We start from the raw sequence: 25,507 nt of genomic DNA, 5'->3' as shown, positions 1-25,507 counted from the left end.
TCAGAAACAGGCGGGCAGCTGCCACTGAAATCCACTGCAGACGTGCCTCTGTATCCGAGGGGAAAGCATGACCTTCTGACAATTACTAGCAGGCAAGAAAACACTGTGCGGAAAGCAGCTTCTTTTTCAAGGAGCTAACACTCTCCTTGATTGCAGCTTGCCAGGAACTGGACAATAGAGTAAAAGTCTTGAATACCTGATATTTATGGACTTAGGCAAGGAAAAAGGTTTATTTGGCCTAAAAATCTTCATAGCTTTAACAGTCCAATGTAGACTTTTGATTTGGGCTTTTTAAAATTTTTTCATATTTTTAGTTTCTTGGTTTTGTTTGTATTATTTGCATTCAGTGGTCCAGTATCTCTTGTTTTCCCTGCTCCAAAACCAGCCAGTATTCACCACAATCTAGGGCTCAAGGGAATACCAATCAGATATGTGCAGTTCCATGGCATTCCTTTGATCTCCTGCTGTACCTCAAACACCATGGAGCAGCATCTGTTTGGGGAAAATAATCCTGTTCTGTAAAAAATACATGCACGGACCTCCTTTGTAACTTAATAATATCCTGGGGTAATATTAATGGATATTTTGCCTGTCTAGGTTGCATGACAGAGCTGGTCAGAGAGATGCTGAAGAGCAGCAAGGCACTTTGAAAAGAACATGACTGCTAAAGCAGTATTTAAAAGATGCTGTCATCTTGCACAGTTTCCTCATCTCCTGTTTTGCCTCCAGTATTCATGATCCATTCCGCACAAATTCAGCCTTCTCAGCCCATAATTTGTACGTACTGCTTTATTCTTTATTTCTCTTCCACAATATCATAGCTTTGGTCACGCAGCCTCTTTTATTTATCATCCCAACAGTACAGCAGTGAAAATAGGGTTTGCATATTGAAATGTTCCCCATGCATTAAGATACTTTACACAAACAACTAAAACAGCTGTGTAGCTTGTGGAAAGACAAACCGACCTGTGGCAGATGGAGAGGGGAGGAATCTGGAGAACACCCTCTGTAAATCTGAACAGATGCAAGTCACATACAAATGGTCTGTGCCCATTCTGGGTGACAGCATCGTGCTGGCACGTAGGGTCTGATCTTTAGGCACGAGAATTTGCTGTTCAATCCACTGTAATGATTCAGTGTAACTGTAATGTTCTCAGTATAACAGTGGTAGGACTTGGTAGGCATAAGGATGTGTTGGGCAGAACCTTCCATATGTAAAAGAGTGAGGCAGGCAATACTCCATCTGTATTGCCCAGCTGCCTAGGCAAACAAGGAACAGTAATAATACAAATGAAAAAGACACCCTTGAAAAGGAAAGATGGCACAAAGAGAAACTTAAGGTAAGAGAAATATTTATTTAAATTTGCACAATAACGAGCTTATACTGAACAAATTCAATCAAGAAATCATAGTAAGTGCAGTAAAACAAGGAAATATTGATGACTTTTCCCATCAGAAAACATTAAGAAGCCATGCCTGTGCATCACGTTTTTTTTTCTTTGTTTTTACAATAAATTCTTTTTTTTTTTTTTTTTAGCGCACATACTGTACATATCGCACCTTAGCTGCTAGGTTTTTTATTCCTGAAGGCTTCATTCTTTCACTCAAAAATCTGCTAAATTCTGCATTGAGCAATCAAACACATTTTTGCAGTTCCAAATATGATTAGGTAAAAATCTCTGCATCTGGTCAAGTGTTAGACTCTCAAGGTTTCGGAAGACCCCATGGGGTCTCCTAGTCGATTTTGGATCTTGACATCGTTATGTACAGCATTACAATGTGTCACTTTACACTAACCTAAATATTCTGCATAATGATGTCAGACAGACAAATAGCCAGAAGATTTGGGCCTAACCTCATACACAGGTTTACACATCTAAGCTTGACTCGAGTCCCATAAATTTCACTCTGATTCAATTAACTGAGTTCATCATGTATCTGCACTTTAGGTGGGCAAAACCAATCTAATTTTAGTTTTAATTTTGTACAATTTTTGGTCTAAAGGTCTTTTTTGTGAAGGAAAATTATTTAATCAGAAACTGTTTGTGGGAGATGGTTGTTGGTGTCACAGTTCCTGAAGGCACTGTGGGTCCACTGAGCAACAGACGTGGCCATTCTAAAGGAAGGAAAAACAGAAAGAAAAATTGAAACAATTAGCATTTTGTACAAACCAAGGCGACTTAACAAGCTTAGGCATTTGCAAACACCCATCAGATTTGAATGTACAGATTTGTAAAACACAAGACATGTACAGATTTTAATCTGACTCATGACAGTGTTGTCATGTCCTTCCCTTGCCCAAGGGAATGGGCTATTATGAATCCTCTAATTGCTTGGTTTGCTGTGGTCTGTATCCCAGAGCTACAATAGTCAAATTGAAAGAAGCTGGAATTGGGGGAAGAAATGCTCCAGACATAAAGATATCAGGCATCTGCTCAAGTACACAAAGCTGCTGAAGAAGACAGGGTGCCTGGGAGTTCTATTTAGATCAGGCAGAAGGGACTCTGGGTTTTACAAGTTAATAATGCCTGGCTGCAACACCAGCAAACATTAATCCATATAGTTTTTCGTGATAGTCCAGACATTCTTCTGAGAATATTAGCTACCAAGGGAACAGATTGCCTATGGACATCATTAAAGTACTAGAGAAAATTTTTTTATGCATCTCTACTACTTCTTAAGTCTGATTCTTACAATATAAATAAAAAGTGTGTACTACTTTTAAACTATTCCAAGTACCTTCAGTTAATAAACTGCCAGCACTGATTAAAGACCAAGGTCTGAATCATTTATACATGTTCTTTCATTCCTTCTGTTACAGAAGGTTAGGCAATGCTACTGCCCACCTTCTTTACTTGTAATTTGAAATGGTTTTGTGGCTAAGGCAGCTTTAGCTGATGCCCAGGGATTTGTGTAAACCTATTTTGCTCTAGCTTGCTTAGAGAGGCTTAGACTGGAGCTTTGACCTTCGATGTGATGCTTTGCAGGAAAAGAGTGGGGTGACACAGGATGAATGAGAGGGAGAACTATACAAACTGAGCACAGCTTGAACCAGATGTGGAGGGAGCAGGCTGCTCGTGTGCAGAAGTACAGTATTAAAATGCTGCCATTATGAGCAACAGTATGTTTCAAAAAGAAAACTGCTCTTGCAAGAGAACTGAGTAAGATTTGGCTTGCTGAAGGACAAAGTGGTACATCTTCATTGTTATGCAGATTCACACCTGAGCTGTATCAAATCTATGGGGTTTGGCAGAGTTTTAATCTCACATATGTCCATAATGCAGCAGTGGATTTCCTTAGTCTATGTACATGTTTACACCGAATAGAAATTAGTCAATGTTTTAGGTTCAGTCTTTGTTTAAGAGAAAAGGGTAGATGGGAGCAGCAGACAGGTGGCCATCAGATACTTGGCTTCTGCATTGCCATCGATTATCACTACAACCAGACAAACACATTTCCCATCCCCGAATCTCAAAAGTGCTTTAGAGAGGAATCACATGTAACTATTTGTTTTACATATGGGGAAACTGAGGCACATAAACCTCAGCAACTCGCTTAAGCAAAAAGTAACTTCTAGTATTGGAACTGGCATATGCCACCAGTGTACAGACCCCAAAAGTACAGGTTCCTGCACGTAAGCCTGTGTCTACATCCTTTGGGCAGCAGCTGGCTTTCCAACTATTAGCCACTCTGTCATTTTGTTCTAACCACCAACCCATTCTGACATCCAGACAAATGCCTACTCTTACTTTGGCACATGCCACTTCCCTCATAAAAGGACTATGCCCCAACATTAGCAACTGCTGTTGCACATAGCATTGCATCAGGCAAAGTGGAGGAAAAAGGTGATGCCCAACAGCTTCTGCTACAGGGTCTGTTACTCCCCATCTCTCCTAGCAGGAAGTGTTGAAATTAGATTATTTTTTATGAGCATGTTCTCACAGGAGTTAATTGTACCATGTACTAGAGTTTGGGAAGTATCTTCCTTGGGAAAGACACAGGATATAGATAAAAATCAGCTCTGAATTTCAGTAATAATTAAAGATCTCTGGATGAATCCTGCTGTGTCTCCTTGGCTACTGTGGAAACACTCTGTCATTCTTCAGTACTGGCTTAGTTCGAATGGAAAAACTTATTTTAACTTCCTTTTCTTTTGTATCTTTAAAAAGAGATGGCAGCATTCACGTAAGCCCATAGCCATTAATTTTTCTCCACAGACAATTCCTTTGACTACAAAACTACTAAATGTTCTAAACGTTACGTTGATTCTACTACTAATTTTAAAGCAAGAAAGCTATGTAACGATGCAAGTAGTTCTTTAATTCTCTAAACAATTATTATTCTCAAAAAGCAATTCAATCAGTTCTGATAACACTACAGTATCACATAGAACAAGTTTTTTGTGTGAAGTCTATTCTTACATATTCATTATTGGGTATGTTTCCAACATAGTGTGGAGCTATAGAGTAAGAACCGTGATCAAACTTGAATTGAGCCATTCTGGTGGAAAAGTGAAGCCCACTACCATGTGCACAGCACATTGTCCTGCTTCTGACCTGCTAGCACATTAAATCATCCGTTTAGCACATACAAGAGAAAAGTTGACTAAGCAGAACGCTTTTGCTGTTATCTCTGCTGCTTTAGAACAACTGTAGACACCAACTATCCACTGAGTGGACTCATTGCATTAATATTTACGCGCCACAGAACAAGCTTAGAAAGAAGCATCTAAGCCTAGTTTTTACGCTCTTTACCTTGCACTGGCAGAGGGTGCACTCCGTGCCGTGTTTAATCCAAGAAGATCCAGTGAAGCGAACGACATTGGTTTCGTCCAGGCAGGTTTTCGTGATGTCGTTGCGGATGGTGTCTGCTTGGCAGGGGTCAGTGACACAGCGTGGGCAGCACTCATTCTCAGGGAGGACGCTGAATTCACAATCCACCTCTGGGCAGGGCAAGGGCCAGCAGTCAACTTCGCCTTGCTGTTTACACATAGGAGGAGAAGAAGAGAAGATTATCAGGTCTTCTTTCATTACCCGTTCCTCTGACTCAGCAGAATGTTTCTTAGCTGGCTAGTTTTATCCGTCTGGTCCTATTCAGAAGTCAGTGTAAAGGACACTGATATTCACTGCCTGTGGAACACACAGCAATCTGAGTGATTTTTTTCTGCATGCTAATCAGAAATTGTATGAGATTTCCCTTACTTCAACACACTTTACATCAAGCTGCAGCTGAATATTCTCCATAAACATCACACAACATAGAACACGGCTATGTCCACGTGAAGTCCTACTTCTGCAAATAACAGAAGCCATAACAGGGCTGTACTGCAAAAGAGCTTTGAAATCTCAATTTTCACCCAGTTCTTACTTCTATTCAGGCTGCTGGTTCACCATAGAAAGCCCTCAAATTCAGGTCTGAATGCCACAGTTACAAATGCACAGGCAGGACTAGGGGAGTCAAGCTACCTGCAGCCCAATGCATTTTCAGTGAGGGGACCTGCACCCATGCACCATCCATCTATGATGTTATGATCAGAATACCTGAACTTCCAAAGTTAATCACACTTTCTGCAAGAAGGGTTCAGTACACTCAGGGTATGAAAAGATCAGAAGAGAGGTTTGTGTTTCTCTTTTGTTCTTGCCAGAACATTCTAAGGGGAAGTGACCATATGCCTGTACACAAATCTAAAGATGTCTAATTATTCATGTCAGTTACCAGAAGATTAGATCAGCTTCCCTTCAACTCTGGACAAGGGCCAAAGTTTCATATCCATTGGTCAAAGAAAGGACTTCACAGAAGTCACTAATACGTATTTCTTTAGGAGGAGGTCCATCTTTGACCTCCCATTTATTCAGCTCCTTTGAGCAGAGATTGAGTAGTCTGGATTCAAGGGGGGCACAGAGAAAGCACTTGTCCCTAGAAAAGAAATTTATTCACAAAAAAATGTATCTAGGGCTTTGAGAATAATGAGTACAATATCTCCAGATCAAAAGTAAAAAAAAAAATTCCAAGGGATTTGCCATAGCTGAAAATTTACTCCTCTTTTTGCAGAAAGTATTGTCAAGCAACTCTTATACAAAATTCTCATCTGGGTCAGTTTTTGGTTTTTTGAGTCACATGATGGTAAGAATGAAAGCAATTTTAAAACCAGTCACTGATCCTGATATTTCAATTTAGTTTTTTTTGTAGTGATGGACAAAGGAGCAGACACTATATTGTCACCCCAAAAAAACCCCGACAACTGAAGGAAAGCAGGCTTTAGCTACAGAAGTAGCATCTTGAAAAAGAGAAATCTACGGAGATTCTGAACTGTAGGTTGTTTTGCTTTGTTTTTAAGACATTTAATGAATCACCTGGGAACCTATTTCACTGGGTTTTAGAAGTGGCAACACTGCAAGCACAGTGTCTACAGAAATTGTTTTCTGGCTGTTATTCATATATATTTTGACAAGGGAAAGCTGCTAGATGGACTAAGCTTTACATTTGGATATAACCTGTGATAAAAGCTCCTTGGTTTGGGTTTTTTTTTTCATGTTGGGGTTTTTTTTTTCTGTCATGGAAACTTCCCTGAGCAGCATTATAAAGATTAGTTTTTTTCTCAGACTCTTGAAATATGTGCCTAGGAGAAAAGATTACAAGCTTTAACTTTGTGGTTTTTTCAAACATTTCACTATTCTGAAAAATGCATCAAGTCATATTATTTTATCTGCTACTCAGAACGTCTGAATGAATAAACAAATCTTAGTCTAGTGGCATCTTTGAAATTATCAACCATGATAATAAATAAATAAATATTCAGAATTCCCTTATAAATCTTCAGCAGTCTTTGAATGAGTGAACTCAGGAGTGTTGCTATGCAGGTGCCATATCCAAATGACCTCCACGCTTTGCTAAAACAATCTTCATGATTAAATAATTTCTGTTATGTCTGTAGTGTCAAAATGCATTTTTGACTGGAACTTGACAATACTGGCAAATATCCATGAAAATCAGATTTCGATTACACACATACTCCAGAGGAAAATAAATGGATGCTAATGCATGAAAATTAACTATTCACAGATCAGAATATCTCATATCCTTTTTCCCTCCCATCTCTGCTGCTGATACCAGGAGCCTTACCAAACAGCGACACTGTTGACAGTTCTGTATCCAGGAGTCACCGCTGTTGTAGGAAAGCTCCCCGCTCTGATGTAAACATTGACTGCTGAGCCTTGGGTCACATTCAGGACAGCAAAAGAGGTCAACGGTGGGATTTTCACAGTCACAGACCATTCTCCGGCACATCACGTAACCACTCTGTTGTTGGAAGACAGACATAGAGTGATGGCAGAAATTTGACCAATTCCAGCAGTATTAGTACTAAAATTGATTTTTTGGGCATGATTCTAAGCCACTAGATTGGAATCCATGAGTTTTTCCACTGTATGGTATCTTTGTCAAAATACAGTTCAAACACATGCAGAAACCACAATACACACTCAGTAACTACCAAAAACATTCCCCTGTTGTCTTCATATAACCAACCTTCAGACAGCTCTCACCTAAGCTGATGAAACCCAAGGACGTCTTTCCCAAGGGTCAAATTTTAATGGGTTGCACTAAGACATGGTTTAGTGGTCATGGTGGTGTTAGGTTGATGGTTGGACTTGATGATGTTAGAGGTCTTTTCCAACCTTAACGACCCTGTGATTCTATGAAGTTTATGTCATTCTCATTCAGATGCTACTTGAGTCTTGCTTTAAACTTCCAGATCATTCCCTCTTGTCTGTTATTATTCACATAAGGCAGATGATAGGTAACCTGAAATTAAATTCATGCCTATGAAACCTGAGCTGCTGAAATGCTCAGGACTTCGTCAGTAGTGTACTGGGCCTTCACTCTCCACCAGCATTTAGCTTGGGATCAAGCTTCCCACAGCGAACATTTGAGAAAGTTAAGCTGAATTATTCTGCAGACATAGAACCTACCTCTATTTATAGCCATCTGCTAGAGATACTGGCGTCAGTCACCAACTCCAATATGTGTCTAGACAGACAGCTTCTTTGCATGAAAATGCTGCTACTCCCACCCAGAAAACACAGGTGGCATCTCTGCTAACAAAATAGTACTATCATCCCTCTTCCAGTATCACATAATGAAAGTTCTGCTCATGCAAGTTAGAGAGAGGTGTCCTAAGACCCCATATAATATGTAATTCTCTTTTTCTGCAGCACCGCATGCACACCTGAGAAGGCAGCTAGAGCAGGAAATTCACTTGAATCATGTTGCTCTTCCCTTCATCACTACCACCATCTTGCAGAAGCAGCTGTTTCCACTGACCTGGCACGAGCAGACAGAGCATCTGTCATTCTCCAGCACCCAAATCTGACCGTTGTGTTTGATTTTGTCTTCATGGATACAGTCTCCTGTGCAGTTCTTGCCATGGGGACACCGACAGTCGTACCCACCATCCAAGTTAAAGCAAACAGTGTCATTGGCACAGCTATGCCTTCCAGTTCCACATTCATCAATGTCTGCAAAAAACACGCCATGTAATGCTCTTAGACCACATTCAATTAACAAAAATGTTCTTGCGGCAGTCAATGTAAATTATTCTTGGCCATTAAAGCCTTCAGCTGAAAATTAATTTGCACTTCACCAGAATGAGAAGAAATGACTTACAAGTTCACAAAAAATATTTGTCATATCACATCAACTCTTAAAACATGTTTTGAGCTTTCCTATGAATCTAAGTGAATGCTGTTAATAAGGCAGTCAGAATGAAGAAACCACAGGAAACATAAGAACAAAAATAATCCTCAGCTCCATAAAGAACATTAGTTTGTGGCAACCATTCATGAGACATATCGAGTGAAGTAGGAAAAGTTGCAGAATCTTGTTTCCAAAACCTTTTGCTGCTTCTGCTTGGCACACTTGAGTTCACTTCCTGAGAACCTGATGTGAATAGTGACCTTGTAAGCTCATTTAAGCAAGCATACCATGCTTTAAGGTGCATCATCATTAGGATCTGCAAACTAGAATATTTTAATTATTCAAGCTGCGGTGACATCTATACTCCTTGTGTTTAGCACAGTAAATAAAGAAAAAAAAAGTAATGCCTCCAGTGAATAAAGGTAAATTACTTCAAAACAATCATATCTGAAAGAATTCAACCATACTGTTAAATGCCTACTTCATCAAGGCACACGCAAGTATTTTGCAAGGGCAAACTAGCAGCACACACTGTCTTCTACTTGAATAGTTTTTATTTAACTTATTCAGTTGTCCATAGGAAAAAAAGTTATCTGGGAAAAGATCTTTGAAAGGGCATGAAGCAAATAATTATATGGAAAACACCAAAAAAGTAAACACTAGATCCTAGTGATTGCAAATACCAATAAAGCAAGTTCAGTTCTAAATACAACTTTGCAACAGTCTGGCCCAAGCTCTCAATTACAGTTCATTAAAAAGCAGAGTTGTGATATTTAACTGTCCAACAAAGCAGTACAAGACAAAATAAGCAATATGGTCATGCATGTATCTTTCAGCAGCAGCATAAAAGCTTAGCTTTGGGCTCAATAATAGGAATGAAGCCTCCACCTCAAGCACATTTAAAGTGAAGTAACTGAATTATCATTTCAATTCCAAATGTGGCTGCAGTCAAAAAAAAAAGAAAGTAAACAAGCTGCTAACATGAATATGAATTGGGATGAAAAACAGCAGGGAAATAATTGGAATTTCATTTTATAAATAAACAGCATTGTGGGTTTCCTTCAAATACTGTGCACATTAATAGTGGCACATTCTCCAAAAAAAAGTACTGCAAAATTACAAGGGCTTATGGGAAGCATGAGGAAAATGTCATTTGAGAACAACTGAAAAGGTATGGATTGTTCATCTCTAAAAGAACATCAGCAAGAAGGGATATAACCAAAAAAATAATGAATACTCCAGAGAAGACATGTTGAGAGCTTTTGTTCTCTGTATTGCCTAACACACAAGACAGAGGACAGTGTATTGAAAGACAACAAATTTAAGCCTGATAAAAGGAAAGAACTTTGCATGCAATGCATAAACAATCTATGACACTCACTGCCAAAATGTTAAGAAGAGGGGAAAAATGCATAGCCAGAAGTGTATAACGCTAGCAAGAAGATTCAATTTGCAATGCTAACAGATTTTGGAAGAGATATTTTACGCGTTAGGGTCTACGGTGCCCTTATTTACATATCAGACAGTTCAGAACAGGCCAACCATCTAAAATCTCCACATCTTCTACCTCATTATCCTCTGAAGCACCTGGCTGCAACAGAGGAGAAGATAACTGGGACCATGGACCTAATCCAGTATGGCTGTTCACATGGACCTGAACATGTGAAATGTCACCAGCACACTCGAGAGGGAAACCCACAAGAACGTTAAGGATACAGAATTAATTAGTGGCGCAGAGGGCCCTGCCGAGGCTGTCCAGTCTCCATCCTTGAAGGTTTCTAGACAAGTAGCTAACAGGAATGGTTGGAGTGATACTAGGTTGGGCAAAGCAGAGGAAGAGGGTTTCTCTCCTTCCTCTGTTACCTATACTGAAAGTAATACAGTCTGGCAATTTAAAATCAAAATCGACATATACTCAGTCTAACCAGTTTCAAGTTATAAAATAAAGAGAATAAACTCAAATCCTATTTAAATATGATGATTCAGATTAACAGCAGGACTTTCTCTATCTCTGAAGTAATTATTCAACAAATTATTTTCCATCAATTGTGTTCATCTGTTTAAAACACTCTTTTGTAAAAAGCTTTCCCACGGCTAGTGTCATCACTGAGTAATATCACTTCTCAGCAACGTGGCCACTTAACTGAAAGCAGACATATTTAATGAGATACTTGGACAAAGTTCAGCTGTCATGTAAATAAGAACAGTTTCCTTTAAATAACAAATGGTGACCTTATAAACACTAACTCTGCATTTGGCACTTATGCACACGTGTATTTCACAATTTTCCCATGAGAAATAGGCTTCTGGGGTTTGTTTTTCAACATGGTAATGGTTAGTGCACCATTACTGAAAATAATTGAGGTTTCATCATTGACTCTGGTATTGAGCTGAGCTTGTTGAACATTGAGAACTTATGAAAAATTCTGACCATGTTTGTTTCAGTTGTTTGATTCATGAAAATAAATGTTCTGGATAGGGCAACCTAAATATCCCTGGTCAAAGCAGGAGCTATTTATGTTTTGATTCTAACCTAATCAGCAACAGCAGTGTTTTCTAATGCAGCAAGAGAAACAGAAACTTTGCATGCATGAAATTCTCATCTGCATTATTCATTTACATCAAACTTCAGGCATTATCTCCAAAGAACTTGCACACAAATCATCCACACCAAGCAAAACTTCAGCTTTTTTACTTTGGATTTATAACGGATGGTGAATTATGTTACTGACATTTTGTTTATAGCCGTAACCAGCTCTCCAGTTTCCATAACCACACAGACAAGGTACACTTCCCTGCATCTTTTGCGTCTCAAAAATGGAGAGGGGAGGATTACAAGTTGCATATTTCTAGTATATCCACCAACAGAGGCATGTTATTATTGTTCTCACATTGTTTGGGGGGCTTGTTTGGTTTTGTGGCTTTTTTTTTAAATGCAACAAAAGAAACAACAAATATTTAACTTCAGGTTATTTACAACATACTGCTTAGGAATCAAGCAGCTTCAATGTTACCACATTAGAACGCTAAGTCTCAAAAGACTTGGAGGTTTACCTCAGAAAAAAACAGAAACAAAGCGTAACTAGTTATCTAGCACTAAACTGAGGACCAGTCCTTATTTATCTAATCTACACTAAAAGTTACAGCAGCTTTGAGCTGGCATGCTTTTAAAGATTTTCCTTTGTTTGCCATCATCCTCAGGTACAAGGTAATGTTGCAATGACAAAGGAGTACCCTGGATGAAGAAGTAGTGACACACATTACAGAGAGCTAGGAGTTTATTGCATCACATGTAATTTCATACCTGCACAGGAAAAATACTGGACTAACGCCATACAAAACAGTGACAGCACCTGGAATGACTAAACTGCATTTGTAATATATGAGAGACTGCAAAGAAAGAAAACTCCATAAATGAGAATTTCAGTCGCCCCAACAGGCTGTAAGTCAAGGCTGTATTTAACAGATTTACTGGCTCTTCCTTGAAAGAGGCTGTCAAAAAATCCCACAGGGACAAAGCACCATTTGACCTGGGCAGAGCTGTGTGCAGGCTGGTTCAAATGTCCCTACTGAGCAACTCGCCCTGCATTGGTGACCAAGAGCGACCACAATGTGTGCAAGTTCAATATCCTAAAAGGAATTTAAAAGGCTGCAAATAACCTCTGTGGTAGTGCTTAGTTTCAAAGAGGGAATTATGTTAAAATGGTGAAGCTTCAAATATGAATTAAAACTAGCAACCAAAAGCATAATATCTTTTCAGGCAGAAAGAAGATTGTTCACAGATACTATATTACAGATTCAGAGCAAATGTATAATATACTAATGTATAATATGTATAAATAAATGTATAATATACTAATGTAAATAAAGGTAATATTATATGTATATGTAAATGTAATACTAATGTAAATAAATGTATAATATACTAATAATATACTAAATGTATAATATACTAGTTGAAATACTTTAAAAGACGGATACATTTCATATACTGTAATACTTTTATTTGAAAACATCATAAGCTCCCTTGCATAGTACACACTCTTAGAGGAACTATGTGCCATGGAGTAAAAGAGGTTGTTGACTCCCAGATTAATAGTGGGTTAGTTAGTAAATAACAAGAGGCAGGAACAAATGGTCTGATTGTCACAATGAAGAGTTGTCCCAGGGAAGTTCCCCAAGAATCTGTGCCAGAATTTGTGCTGCCCAATATGCTTAGTTGTCTAGGGGAGTGGATGAACAGTGAGATGAAAAAGACTGTTGGTAAGAAAATATTAAAACCAAAAAGTTGACAGTGAAATATAGAAGTATGTCACAGTATTGACTGAGTAAACAATAATATGTCAGATGAGACATTCAGAAATAAAATCACTTTTTTGGATCTGTTTTGGAAAACGGTCTTGGAGCTACCATAGACCTTTAAAAAAATGACATCTCTACAATAGTTTGGACAAAGACCCACAAATATATTATTGATAACAACAGATGAGAAAATTTGCAATAAACTTGCAAGGCACAATTAGGGAGAAAAAATAAGTGTGTACACCTTACTACGAAGTGGCCAAGGGCTCAGAGCTGCAACTCGCCCTCCTCTGACAAACCATCAAGACTTTGGTGCACAACATTCACAGAAAGCCCCCAAACATCTCCTTTAGACATGATTTCCTACCAGAATCATTCTGATATCAGTTAGAGTGTCATCCATGTAGGAAAAAAAAAAAGGATGAACATTTGTTTCACTGAGCAATATGCTGTTGGGAGGGATGGGTTAGGAGAGTGGACAGTTCGTTTGCTCTGAAGCAACTGAAGCTTCTCGGTTACCTTAGCTCTGAAAAGTAGCATTAGCTCAGCAATATGACAGCATCAGGATACCCAAGTCCTTTTTGCTTAAGGCAAAAAAGGAAGGAGTGCATTTGACAGGGAACCAAAGTTTATCTGAGTAGAAAGTTTGGTTTCTGTTCTTCTCTGTCCTAAGTAAACCTACTGACTGATGCAATCATTCTTCAAAGAGCAAGTGAATTCTGAGTAATTTATTCATGACTTCATGCAAGCCAGCTGTCAGAGTGCTTAGCAGATGTAGAAGGTGAAGAGCTGAGACTTCAGATGCAAGTAACACCAGTTTCACAGAAATCTTGTTTCCTGATACAGTAAATGTGTTTAAATTACTGCCTTCTATAATGTAGCAGTCTAGTTTGTGTTTTATTAGTCCTTTTATAAAAGCTGAGAAAGTCTGTCAATTTTGTTCCCAAACTCAATAATGAAGCCTTAATGCCTATAGCTCTGTTTGGGATGCATGGGGAAAAAAAAATCACTTTATTTGTTGACCTTCTGTGATCATGAATAAAGGCAAAAGGGTTTTGATGGAGCTTTGTGAGTTTTTGAAGAGTAGTGATTCTTTCTTTCCTGTCTCCTTAAGTGCTATCAGTAACAAAGCTCCTGCTAAACATTACGAGCACTGTAGAAAGATCTAAGTGCAAAACTTTGAGCTGACAGCGGTTTTTCAACTACAAGAAATTTCATGTACTAGTTAAAATACTGGATGTACTGTGAGATAAATTCAGACATCCTGACAGTGAGCAATTTCCCTGCCTTCCAGATCCAGATATAGGGATGCTGATGTGACCATTTTGGACTTTGTTCATTCATTAAGGCTGGGGAGAATCCTGAGGCTGGTAATATGCCTCCATCCTTCATTATCCCAGATTGTGGGAAATATTGTTCAAGCAGAGCACCAACCCCTTGTGTCACCAGGCACCCTGCTCTATCACATGGAGAAGGAAGTGATTCTACTTCTGGAAGCATGACAGCAAAGGAAAAGCACAAGACATTTCAAAGCAGAAATCCTAAACTGTGAGTTCACATACAGATAAACCCTTACAACCAAAAAAGGATCTTTTCTGAACTGGGCATTCTGGCTTAATGCTTTCCAATCCTACCACTTGCAGCTGTCTCATTTAAAGAATGCGATGCCTTCTAAAAGTGAAGGTATGTTGATCTCAAATTCTGTATCTACAACAGCTGGTACCTGCCAGATACTCTTGGTAAATCCTAATGAGATGCTGCATTAATTAGGTGATCTATTCTTTGGACATGGAAGTATGCAAAATGTATGATGAGGTACAATCTGCACTGTCCTAGGACAAACCAATACAGCCTCTCTCTTCAACTCATTTTTTGAAGTTTCTAGACATCATGGGGAGCAAATTCAAAGGAGAAGAGCAAACATTAACTGAGTCTGAACATTCTTATTTCAGGATTTTGCCCTCAGTGGTTCCAGTTTTTTAATGCAACAAAGCTTCAGGCTGCAGCATCTACTATTTAGCCTAGCTCTCTTTTATGAAATGGTATGTGAGACACAACCTTCCGAGCACCAGTAAGACTGTGTAAAGAAACAATAAAGAAAAGCTGTAAGGGGGCAAAGGTACCAGGTAATATACCATACTGAATGCTACATTTACATATATATATAAAATCTAAGACTTCCCAAAGCCATGCAATTCTCAGAGACCAAGCAGCTGATCTTTCACCACTTTTCTGGAAATACGATGATGAACAACATAATTCTATTTCCAAAGGAAAAGCAGCAAGTGCTGGTAAGAAGTTGAAGCCCTAGAGCTGCATTTCCCATCATTTCTCTCAGTAATTTTTATAGACACCACAGTTCTACCCAGAAAGTAAATAATGTGAAGCAAAACTAATAGCAAAGGAATCTTTAGGTCTTCCATTGCCTGTAGGTACAATAAAATAGAATTATGAATTTTTGCATTCAAGTACATTAGTCAAAATACTCAATATTGTCAGTCATGCTGAAGACAAGGTCAATATATGTGTAAAACAGATGATTCAGCAACTATTATTTCATTATCAAGCACTGACAAAGTCTAATGCTACCAAGGAGTCCACCTCTATCTAGGAATATTCAGTACCATGTCCTAATGAGGCCATTTCCTACAAAAGGTATTCTGTTAAAATAAGGTTTTTAAGGAAATGCTTCTGTGCATCTGTGTTCTTAACAGTGGTGTTTCCTCATGAATTTTAAAAATTGGAGGCTTTGCTGAAGGAAACAAGAAGCTAACTAACACTGATGACAGAATTGCTCTCTGTAGTATTATCAGCACATGGCCAGGGGACACAAACAGACCGAGCTTTGAAGCAGACAATATAGAATAATCAAGAAAGAAAAGATTTATACCCACACTTCCTCAGCTTTTAAAGGTTTTCTCCATTGGAAGAAGGAACTTTCTTGAAAGCAACTAAAACTTACAAAAGATGAGGCAAAGACAAGCCTATTATGTGCTCTACATAAAACACTACTTCCAAGGAGTCCTCTTAGAAAGCAAAACAGACAAGCCCTTGAAGAACACTTCTTAACCCCCATGAGGTTTAAATTCTTTGTTCCATGAAGAAATAATGGCAGGACCAATTTCTCTTCTATGCAATTCTGCACCATTCCTTCTACAGCTCTGCGTGCTGTAGCACTTGCACAAGCCAGAAAAACTTCAGAGGACACCGGCCCTGGATACAGCAAGAAGCTCCTACAGTTGAAGGTGAGAAGTGGAGAACCGAGATTTGAAATCTACAATTAATATAGCCTGGAAGCTGCTGCTCCATTAAAGTGAGTATCTAAAAGACCATCCACCAACAGCTCAATGTAATCACGTCTAACTAGGGGATACTGAAGAAGTGACAAAACAAATCCACTTCCTTATGTCTTTAAACACGGTAGGGGAATCTCTCACAGTGGAATGATCTGACAGCAGAGAAGCCAATTGCTTTTTTACACTACTATATTTTGTTACCAGAACTTCAACTTTCCATACTGCAATGCATTTTAGGCAGTCTTTTCATATCTTTTCAGGTTTTATATTCTGTCTGAGACACAATTTCAATCCAATAAAAAAGTGATGTAGTCAGACTAATAAAACATCTAACTTTCGTCCCGATCTCAAGTGGCATTCCTAAATTTGGAGCTGCAATCAATCAAATTGAAAGTGTTCCACTGCTAGGGACTTGGGTTATCAGCAATGAAGATATTTTCCTGGCATCTGTGATTTAATTCCAATTAGTCGTTATCCTCTGTGTATGTTTAATAAAGAGCTGCTGGCACTTTGCAGAAAAGGTCAAAACATTCCAATAATTGCTACTTCTGCATACATGCAGCAGTAGTGGCTTTTCATTTGCGTAGAAATAGCTACTTAACTGTTGCTTGTTTGCACACATCTTAATAGTCACTTTGTATCACGTGTATCTCTTGAGATAGCATGTGCCAAACCACTATAGTCAACCCACAAGGCAAATGTATTGACATTGATGACAAAACTTGGGTTGTTGAGAATATTTACATAAATGCCTGGCTGGAATATTACCTGTGCCGCGACTGACAGAAGAGCAATGTTATAATCAGAGGGATCACAACTTCTTCTTTGCACCTTCTTGTCCTAACACCTGGCCAGCTAACACTGACATTTAGTTAGTTCTTGACAAAGAAATCTCGCCTTATGAAAGCAGTGGCTGACTCAAATCGCTGATTCCTCCTGGGGATACAGGCTTTCAGCTGTGGTGAAAATGTGTTGAAATAAAGTATTGATGATGGGGATACTGAAAAGGTCATTCTCGCTCCTGGAGAACTGTCTGTGTATCTGCCTTAGTGAAATTAATTCAATTGTTTCCCTTTGGGACCAGTGCAGCCCACCAATGTGAGTTTGAACAGCAAGGCTGGAAAGCTTACACTGTGAGCACTGAATATTTCAGCAATCAGAGACAGAAGGGAGAAAGACTCCTAATTTTGCACAGAATAGTCCATGGCAAAACAGACTGATTTGTTCTCTTATTTAAGAGCTGCAGCGTGCAATATTTTAAGAGCTGAATAATGTTCCATACTAAGAGACTTGTTCTCTCTAACATCATTCATAAACAAAGAAAACCTCCGCATCTCCTTGTCCCCCTGTCACTCTCTTGATTCCTGCACCTTGTCCCAGCTCTAAGTCCACTGAGCTTCTCAGTTTGTAAGGTAACAACCTTCAAATTGCAACTTTATACAGGTAGCCTATTCACAGGAGAAGCACCGCAGTACTAAGCCAGCTGTGGGTAAGGGTATCAGGGCTGCAGAATCATTCTATGCAATGGGAAATATTTTCATCACAGACTATTTCAGTGTAGGAGGAATGAAGTGGAGGAACTGGGGTCTGGACTGAGGCCCATTTCTACACATAAAGAATCTGACATATAAAGAGGTTACTGTGGAGTGAATGATTACAGTGCACGCCATCAGCCCATAGGAAATCACTTATGCAAGGACCATGCACAGAAGCAGATGAGGGGCCAGAGAAACTGCCTTTTAAGCACCATGCTTGACTTCACACATTATCTTAGCAAACAATAGAAATGGACATGAATGCTCCACCTATCTGTTAGGGATATTCATACTTTATATTCTTTTGCCTCTTTTTTATGATGTAACTATGATTGCTTTGGGTCAAGGTTTAACTTTCATTGACACAGTGCCCAAGTCAACACTCAATCAGTACAGTCAGAGATACCAGACATCACTGTAATGCGAGTCATAACTCTACCCCACCTTTTTTTAGATACTGACCTTCACAGGACTCTCCACTTGGTGAAAACATTCCATTGTCATGGTAGCCATCTCTGCATTCACAGTGGTACCAACCAGGCAAGTTAATGCAATTTGCACGGCTGTCGCACTGAACAAAGCCATCTGAGCATTCATCAATATCTGTTCAGTAGAAACAACAAAAAAGGAGAAAATTCATACAGAGGAAACTGCATATTCATCTGATGGAAGAACAACATCACCAGTATTTTTGGGTTTCACAAAAGTATTTTCATTACTGGCACTTGTATTTCCAGAATTATTTATTTGCAGTAAAGTTTTGAATAATTTCCTTTAGAAGACTTGGCTAACGGTGTTGGCCCTGCCAACAGCGGAGGTTCTGCTAATCTCAATTTACTGTTTACATATTAGCATAATACATGATAGATAATCTGACATCTATGCAAGTTGCCCACAGTAGGAAGAAAGGAACTGGATCCCAGTTCAGATAACAGGACGTTAACCCTTTGAGTAGTGCAGGCTGCCTGTTAAGCAGGGATTGTTTCTAGGGACATGTCAAAACATTAAATACTCACTCTGGTCCTTGCTTACGCTCTTTGTGACACTGCTTTTAGGTTAGTAGAGTTTCCCTATCCTGTGGAGTTCCTGTTGAGTTACATCAGTGATTGACACTCAGTATAGCTGACCGTATCTCCTCTCTCACCATCAAAGAGATCAGAATAGGTCCCAGAGTGTGAGTGTTGTTAACAGATACAGAATACCAGGAGTATGGAGCTAAACAGGGATAAAAATGTGTCCTTCCTGATCAGATTCATTGCACTATCATAGTGTTTTATACGAGAGGCAGCACACCTACTTGAGCAGCAAGCTGACCAAGAGGTGCCTATGGAACTGGCATAGAGGGAGACACAACACTTGCAAAGTCCCTTGGGAAACAAAAAGCTCTGAACCTTCCCCCACTCTGAATAATGACTAAACCCTCAATATTCTGGCTATTCTGGCCAAAGTAGGGATTCAACCTTTCTTTAAAAGGTTGAATCTTTAAAACTAAGAACTAAAATAACAAATTACGACTCAAACTCTCAAAAGTATCTCAGCAGTACTTCTATTATCCTCCGGGATGCAGATATGAAGGAGATGTATGATGTGACCACTGATATATATGTAAAATATATCAAAATTCTGCCCACAGTCCCTGTTAGCTCCTTTTTATGTCATCTGTTCTTTTCATAGGATAAAGAATAAACTAAGAAAAACAATTATGAGCATGTAATAAGGTAACAAATCTCTTTTCTAAAAATACGAATGTGTGCATAGATAAAGATATACTCACTCTAGTGTCTTATGAAATCTATTCAAATACAAACTTTAAAAAAAAACCACAAGGCTTCCTCATTCACTGAAAACACTTTGTTCCACACTTAAAAATAAGAAAATTTTTTAAGTAGGTGGGGACACCTGCAAAAACTATAAGGTATCACTCATTCACCCACATGTGGTTTTGATTTGCATTTTTCTTATACATGCCAGGGAGATGTGGGATGTGCTTTGGGTATTTTATTTACATAATAAGTAACAGCTCTTTGGAATCTCTTTGGAATAACCATACAATCACAATGAGTATTTGGTTTAAAAACTTTACAGATACTTGACAAAATTCCACTAGAAATTTTCATTATTGCCTGATTTTCTATCAACAGTCTCTCTAAGCAGGCACTCTTGGTGTACATTACCAGTATTTACGATGATGCGAATTACTAGCACTCCTGCTGGAATACTGCACCAGGTTTATATTTTGCTGCTTTGTGTACCACAAATTAAGTCATAACTCTCTGCTGGTTTTAAACACAGAATTCTCAACTCTACTATGAATTCCAGGATAATGATTGAAGTAGTCCTGCTGCAGGATTGAGAAATGCCAAACCATTACAATCTTCTGCAGTTCAGTGTGTCTATCTCTAAATCAGTATAAACTCTGGCCTTTTTCCTTGTGAGCAGCCAGGAGCCAGAGGGACCTCAGAGGTGTTTGAGAGATCAGAGGAAAATCAATGAAAATTATGTTACTGTAGTGAGAAAAGGTTGGTTTGCAGTCTGCAATTCGCTAACATACCCACAGATTACTTAAGAAAAAAGAAAGGAAAAGAAGAAAGGACTACAGTCTAGACATTGCACTACCACTGGGGAATACGCTGCCTGTGAGACAGCTCGCCTGGCAGAACAGAAACAGAGTGACCGTGCTAAATGCTTGGGATCACCTGGTCAGCACAAAATAACTTGTTGGGGTTGGCCAAAGCTACAAGCCCCAGAGAATCGATGAAGCATAGAAACTCAGAGGCTGAAAGAGAAGAGCTGTTGTTCAGACTCACTGTGAATCTTCATACTGGCTACTTAATAACATGCATTAAGACACTGGATGGCACATATTTCTTCTCTGGGAAAGTGGAATGTATTTATTGGTGACAAGGTGGAGGGAAAAGTGTTATTTAGGTCAAAGCAACAGATATGAATTAAAGAAAGCCTGTGTTCTCTTCAGAACAATTTATTTGTGAATCTATAAGCCTTATAATTGTAAGCACAGCACTGCAGGCTTGAATGCATTCTGACAAACTCACTGATTATTCAGGAAAAACAAGCCTTGAGTGTCACATCAGTATTGGTAAACTGACAACAAAAGCAGCTTTTCTGTAGTTATTTGCAAACTAGCTGACAAACCTGTATCCCAAGTAATATTAGTTGGGATGAAATGCTTTTACACATGCCAATAAACAGAGAAATACAGTCTTCTGGTTTTGTTACGGCTGCACGTAAAGTTGTGTGGAGTTATGTAAGAAAGCCTACCATAATGAGCGTGGATGGAAGCACGCTGCTGGTCTTTAAGAAATGTCCTGTTGACAGATCGCTTGCCTGAAACCATTGCACTGGAACCATCACTGCATTGGTGATGAATAACTCGTTACTCCTTACATGACTTTGCAGCAAAGAAAATCCAGAACAATGCTCAGCACTAACTTTTTAGGCAAACAACATTTTACGGCATGTGCCAGTGGGTTTCAGAATACAGACGTTCCTTATACACAGAATTTTGTTCTAAAACTCTCAGCTAACGCTGATCATTAATTCTAGTAGAGACATGCTCTGCAATGGGACAAAATATAACTGTCACAATTCTGTAAAGAAAACACATCAGAAATATGTTTTGCAAAGCCAAAGCACTGATTCCACGGAAAATATTCTTGACATTTGGATAAAAGGATTTCTATTTTCAAACGGGCATAGCATGGCACAGGAAGTGCTGCAAAAGTATCTACAGCTGAAATTATCTTATTAGTATGGGAAAAGCAACCAGAAATAATTTTTCTCTGTCCTATGGTGGAACATTCTCTGATGAATCATCTTGCAGCTGCTCAGTCAGAGGTGTGAGCCGACAAGAGAAGAAAAACTGATTGAAGTTTTGCTTGGCCAGTGGCTATGGCATATCAGTGGGCTATATGGAACATTAACAGCATTAATGAAGTCCTGTTTGATGCTGTACTAGAAAGGCATGAAAAATGAAATATTACTCTATAGAAGCAAGTTACTGAAAGGCTTTACATTTTCACTTCTGAAAAAAATGAAATGAAATATTTAAGCACAAGGAAAAGAAGGATGTATTTTTTTCAATATCAGGTGATGAGATTTTTAAGCAAACAGGCAAAACAGTCCACATTTTATTCTGAGTATGCAAATTTGGCTCTTTAACTGGCTATAAGAAGCTGTGGCAAAGTGTGGGGAGAAGAAGGTGGAGGGGGGGAAGGGAAAGCATCCTCATCCAAGAAGTAAAAGAGTCTCTCATATGTGTGGCAGGCGAGAACAAATGGTCTCATCCTGCTCCAGTTTATGGCACAACTCCCACTAACTATCATGGAGGTGGCATTTTTCTCAGTTTTTGTCTTTCCTTTTCAAATAAAGAGCACAACTGCACATATCAAATCCGCCACCCCACAGATAGGAGTGGTCAGGTTTGGAACAGAAAGTAATACTGGGACAAGTCTCTGGAAGTGACCTTCACGCCAAGCTGGAAAGCAGCCACACAGCTGTACTGTAGCACCTCAGCATTGTCTCCTCTGGGTGTGCTTCCACCCTATGGCACTTGCATGGCAGATTTGTGATTTTGGCTGGAGAACCCACCTGTGAGACTGGTGAGCCCACAAAACACCAGGAAGATGGGAACTCTCTCTATCCTATGTAATTCATGGATGCACTCATGGCAGTACTGTACATATTCTAGTGCCACAAGACAGGGCAACATTATTATACTCTTATGTTGCACATGATTTGGTGTTCAAATATTCAGGTTTCCTCCTGTACATTTTTTCTTAAATTGAAGTCAGTCAGTCTGCTTATGTCCCTATTTTGTTACCCATTTTTCAACTGGAAAAAAAAATATTTTTTTTTTACTAACTGAAACCTCATTCTATTAAAGTAGACACAAAATCACAGGCGTTTTGAAAGTAAATACTGTATACACTTAGCTCCCCTTGACATGAAAAAAACTTGCTCTTCCAGATCATCTTCTTTATACCTCAGAATCGCTGATTTCCTGAACTGTGGCAACAGTTTTAGCTATTATACCCCTTGCTCTTGGGGAAACCAAGAAAACTCTGCTCCCTGAAGAGTAAAATAAGATCATTAGCAAATTGTTCACTGGTACAGTAAGAAAAAAGGAAAGCTAGCTGTCTGATGAATATTATTAGAGATTTTCTGTATAATAAGAGCTTTTGAAGATTGAAAGTGGTATAAAATTGCCAATTTGAAAGATAGCAGTGCACTTTCATGCTGCAATAGGACCAAGCTCTCTAATGTGGTCAAGGTGCACTCAGCAAAGAACCATGGCGTGGGGGAAAAGAAGGGGGGGTTCTTCTATTTCACATTACTCACTCCAAGACTGAAATACTAATCATCAAATCCGCCTCTCAGAAAAGCCTATATGCCACTATTGTCATGGTTTAACCCCAGACAGCAACTAAGCACCAGGTGCAGATGCTAGTCCACTCCTTCCCACTCCCAGTGGGATGAGGAAGAGAATTGGAAAAAGAAGACTAAAATTCATGGGTTCTGATAAGAACAGTTTAATAACTAACATAAAACAAAATACATTAATAACAATAATAATAATAATAATAATAATGAAGAATATAACAAAATGAGAGATAAATAGAACCCAAGAAAGACAAGTGATGTCCAGTGCAACTGCTCCTCACATGTTGACTGATGCCTGAGCAGCGATGTGCCCCAGTTTATATACTGAGCATAACATCCTATGGTATGGAATACCCCTGTGGCTAGTTTGGGTCAGCTCTCCCAGCCATGCTCCTGCTGAGCTTCTTGCACACTCCCTCACTTGGCAGAGCATGGGAAACTGAAGAATCCTTCACTTAGGATCAGCGCTACTTAGCAACAACTAAAACATCAGTGTGTTATTAACATTATTCTCATACTAAATCCAAAACACAGCACTGTACCAGCTACCAGGAAGAAAATAACTCTGTCCCAGCTGAAACCAGGACAACCATCAAGCACAGAGTTACAGAGATGCAGAGCACAACTCAGTCCAAAAAGCCCTTCTTTCATAAACTGCTTTATCCAAGTCAATACAAACCAAAGCCCCGGTAGCCCTCTCCTGTCAAGAAAGCAGCACCACAGATTGGCAGCTGTGAATCCTTAGAATGTAGTTATTTCTATCCTGGAAGTTTTTCTGGGACAGTATAATACATGGCACTCAGCTAAGACTGCCAATAAATAAAGACTCCCAATTGCAATAATCTGTCCCAGTGCTAATTGGCTTATTATGACTGGATATATTTATAAAGATTAATGAGCAGCCAGCAACTTACATAATGTTCAGTCACTATGGACTTAAGCTAAATTTGAGACCTCATTTCAAAGGCAACAGCATTTCCACCCTAGTGCTAACCTCCAGAGCCACCCACATCCCGGCACCATATACAGTACAAATAAAGTGCAAACAATGAAAGCAAAATAATTTCAGAAACAGATCACTGAAGAATCATATGAAGCTGTTTAAAAAGAGAAACCTTCAATGTTTTTTCCATAGATACATTCAGAACAGTCAGATTCTGATATATCTTTGCATATGGCAACACATTTTCAGGGATGTGATATCTGGCTTGGACATAAAAGACCATGTCCCAATTGTTGAGATTTATGCTCACTTAACAGAATGACCAGTAGGATTAAGATGATGCCTACGTTATCTGATTTTTAGTAAGCATGTGCACAAGGGAGAGGCCTTATTCAGTAAGTCAAAATCAAAGTTCACTGTATTGCATAACATATCTGTTGTCAAAACTCAATTTTCTGGAGTAGCTTTGAGAAGGCTTTGCTATATCTCTATGGCAAGTTCTAGAGTCCTCTCTCACACATTTAAGAGAAAGACAGTGTTTGTGTCAGTTTTCACATGACAGCAGATTTCTTATATGATGGTACTTGAGAAGACCCTGCTGCTCCATCAGACCTTTGATTTGAGATCTTATGCAAAAGCCAGGTCTAACTTGAAAAAAAAAAACCTGGTTCAATATAATACAATTATCTTGTTCCTAGTACCAGCTTTTGGGATTTCCATCCCACTACCTTCCCATATACCACATGCATATAAATACCATGCAGAGGGATAAAAAAATCAAGAATGCAGAAGCTGAGACTGCTGAAATAACCCAGGAAGATAGCAGTTATGCCAGAAAAACAAAGTTTGGAATGCCTTTTAAATATCTTTTGTAAAGTCTGATCAGCTCCTTTTTTCTAACACTGCTGCTGATTCTCAGAGGAACTTTTCTCCTTGTCCTAGAGCCTGATTATGTTTACAATCTTACTTTGATTTGTTCCAGTAACTCTTTAAAGATACAATATCATATTGTGAGTACTGGTACATGTATGGGTTCTCACATCAAAGTCCCCATTAAGCCATAGAATATTCTTGATTTTAACTGCAACTGCATCCCAACATTTCATTCAGTTACAAGTTTAAATCAGAAAGGGCCAGATTACAGCTGCCTGTGGGGCACAGGAAAGAGAAGAGTCACTTCCAACTTTATCCTACTATAACATAGTTCTGTGAGCAAAAGGATTTCTCTACACAGCACGAGAAACACCAGTTATCTCAGACGCAGCCTTCAGAGAAGAATGAAGACCACAGTCATTCCTCTCTCTGCTTCCCTGGAAAATGAATTAGGCTTGTGTTGG

General features: G+C 39.0%; 1 protein-coding gene across 1 annotated transcript in view; it reads right to left on the bottom strand.

The window, feature by feature from the left end:
- Window positions 1-1,488: 1,488 nt before the first annotated feature.
- NELL2 (NEL-like 2 (chicken)) overlaps window positions 1,489-25,507 on the bottom strand; it is a gene marked incomplete at its 5' end in the record, with an annotated part of 119,525 nt that continues 95,506 nt past the window's right edge. The window contains 5 exons of the mRNA XM_009872951.1: window positions 1,489-2,116; window positions 4,755-4,979; window positions 7,123-7,299; window positions 8,323-8,516; window positions 18,290-18,430. Of these exons, the coding sequence (XP_009871253.1) occupies window positions 2,066-2,116; window positions 4,755-4,979; window positions 7,123-7,299; window positions 8,323-8,516; window positions 18,290-18,430 (788 nt within the window). The remainder of the gene's footprint in view (window positions 2,117-4,754; window positions 4,980-7,122; window positions 7,300-8,322; window positions 8,517-18,289; window positions 18,431-25,507) is intronic.

Source organism: Apaloderma vittatum, unplaced genomic scaffold, assembly GCF_000703405.1.
Source record: "Apaloderma vittatum isolate BGI_N311 unplaced genomic scaffold, ASM70340v1 scaffold4177, whole genome shotgun sequence".
NCBI lineage: Eukaryota > Metazoa > Chordata > Aves > Trogoniformes > Trogonidae > Apaloderma > Apaloderma vittatum.
Note: the sequence above shows the minus strand (reverse complement) of the source record. Positions and strands in the feature narration are given on the sequence as shown.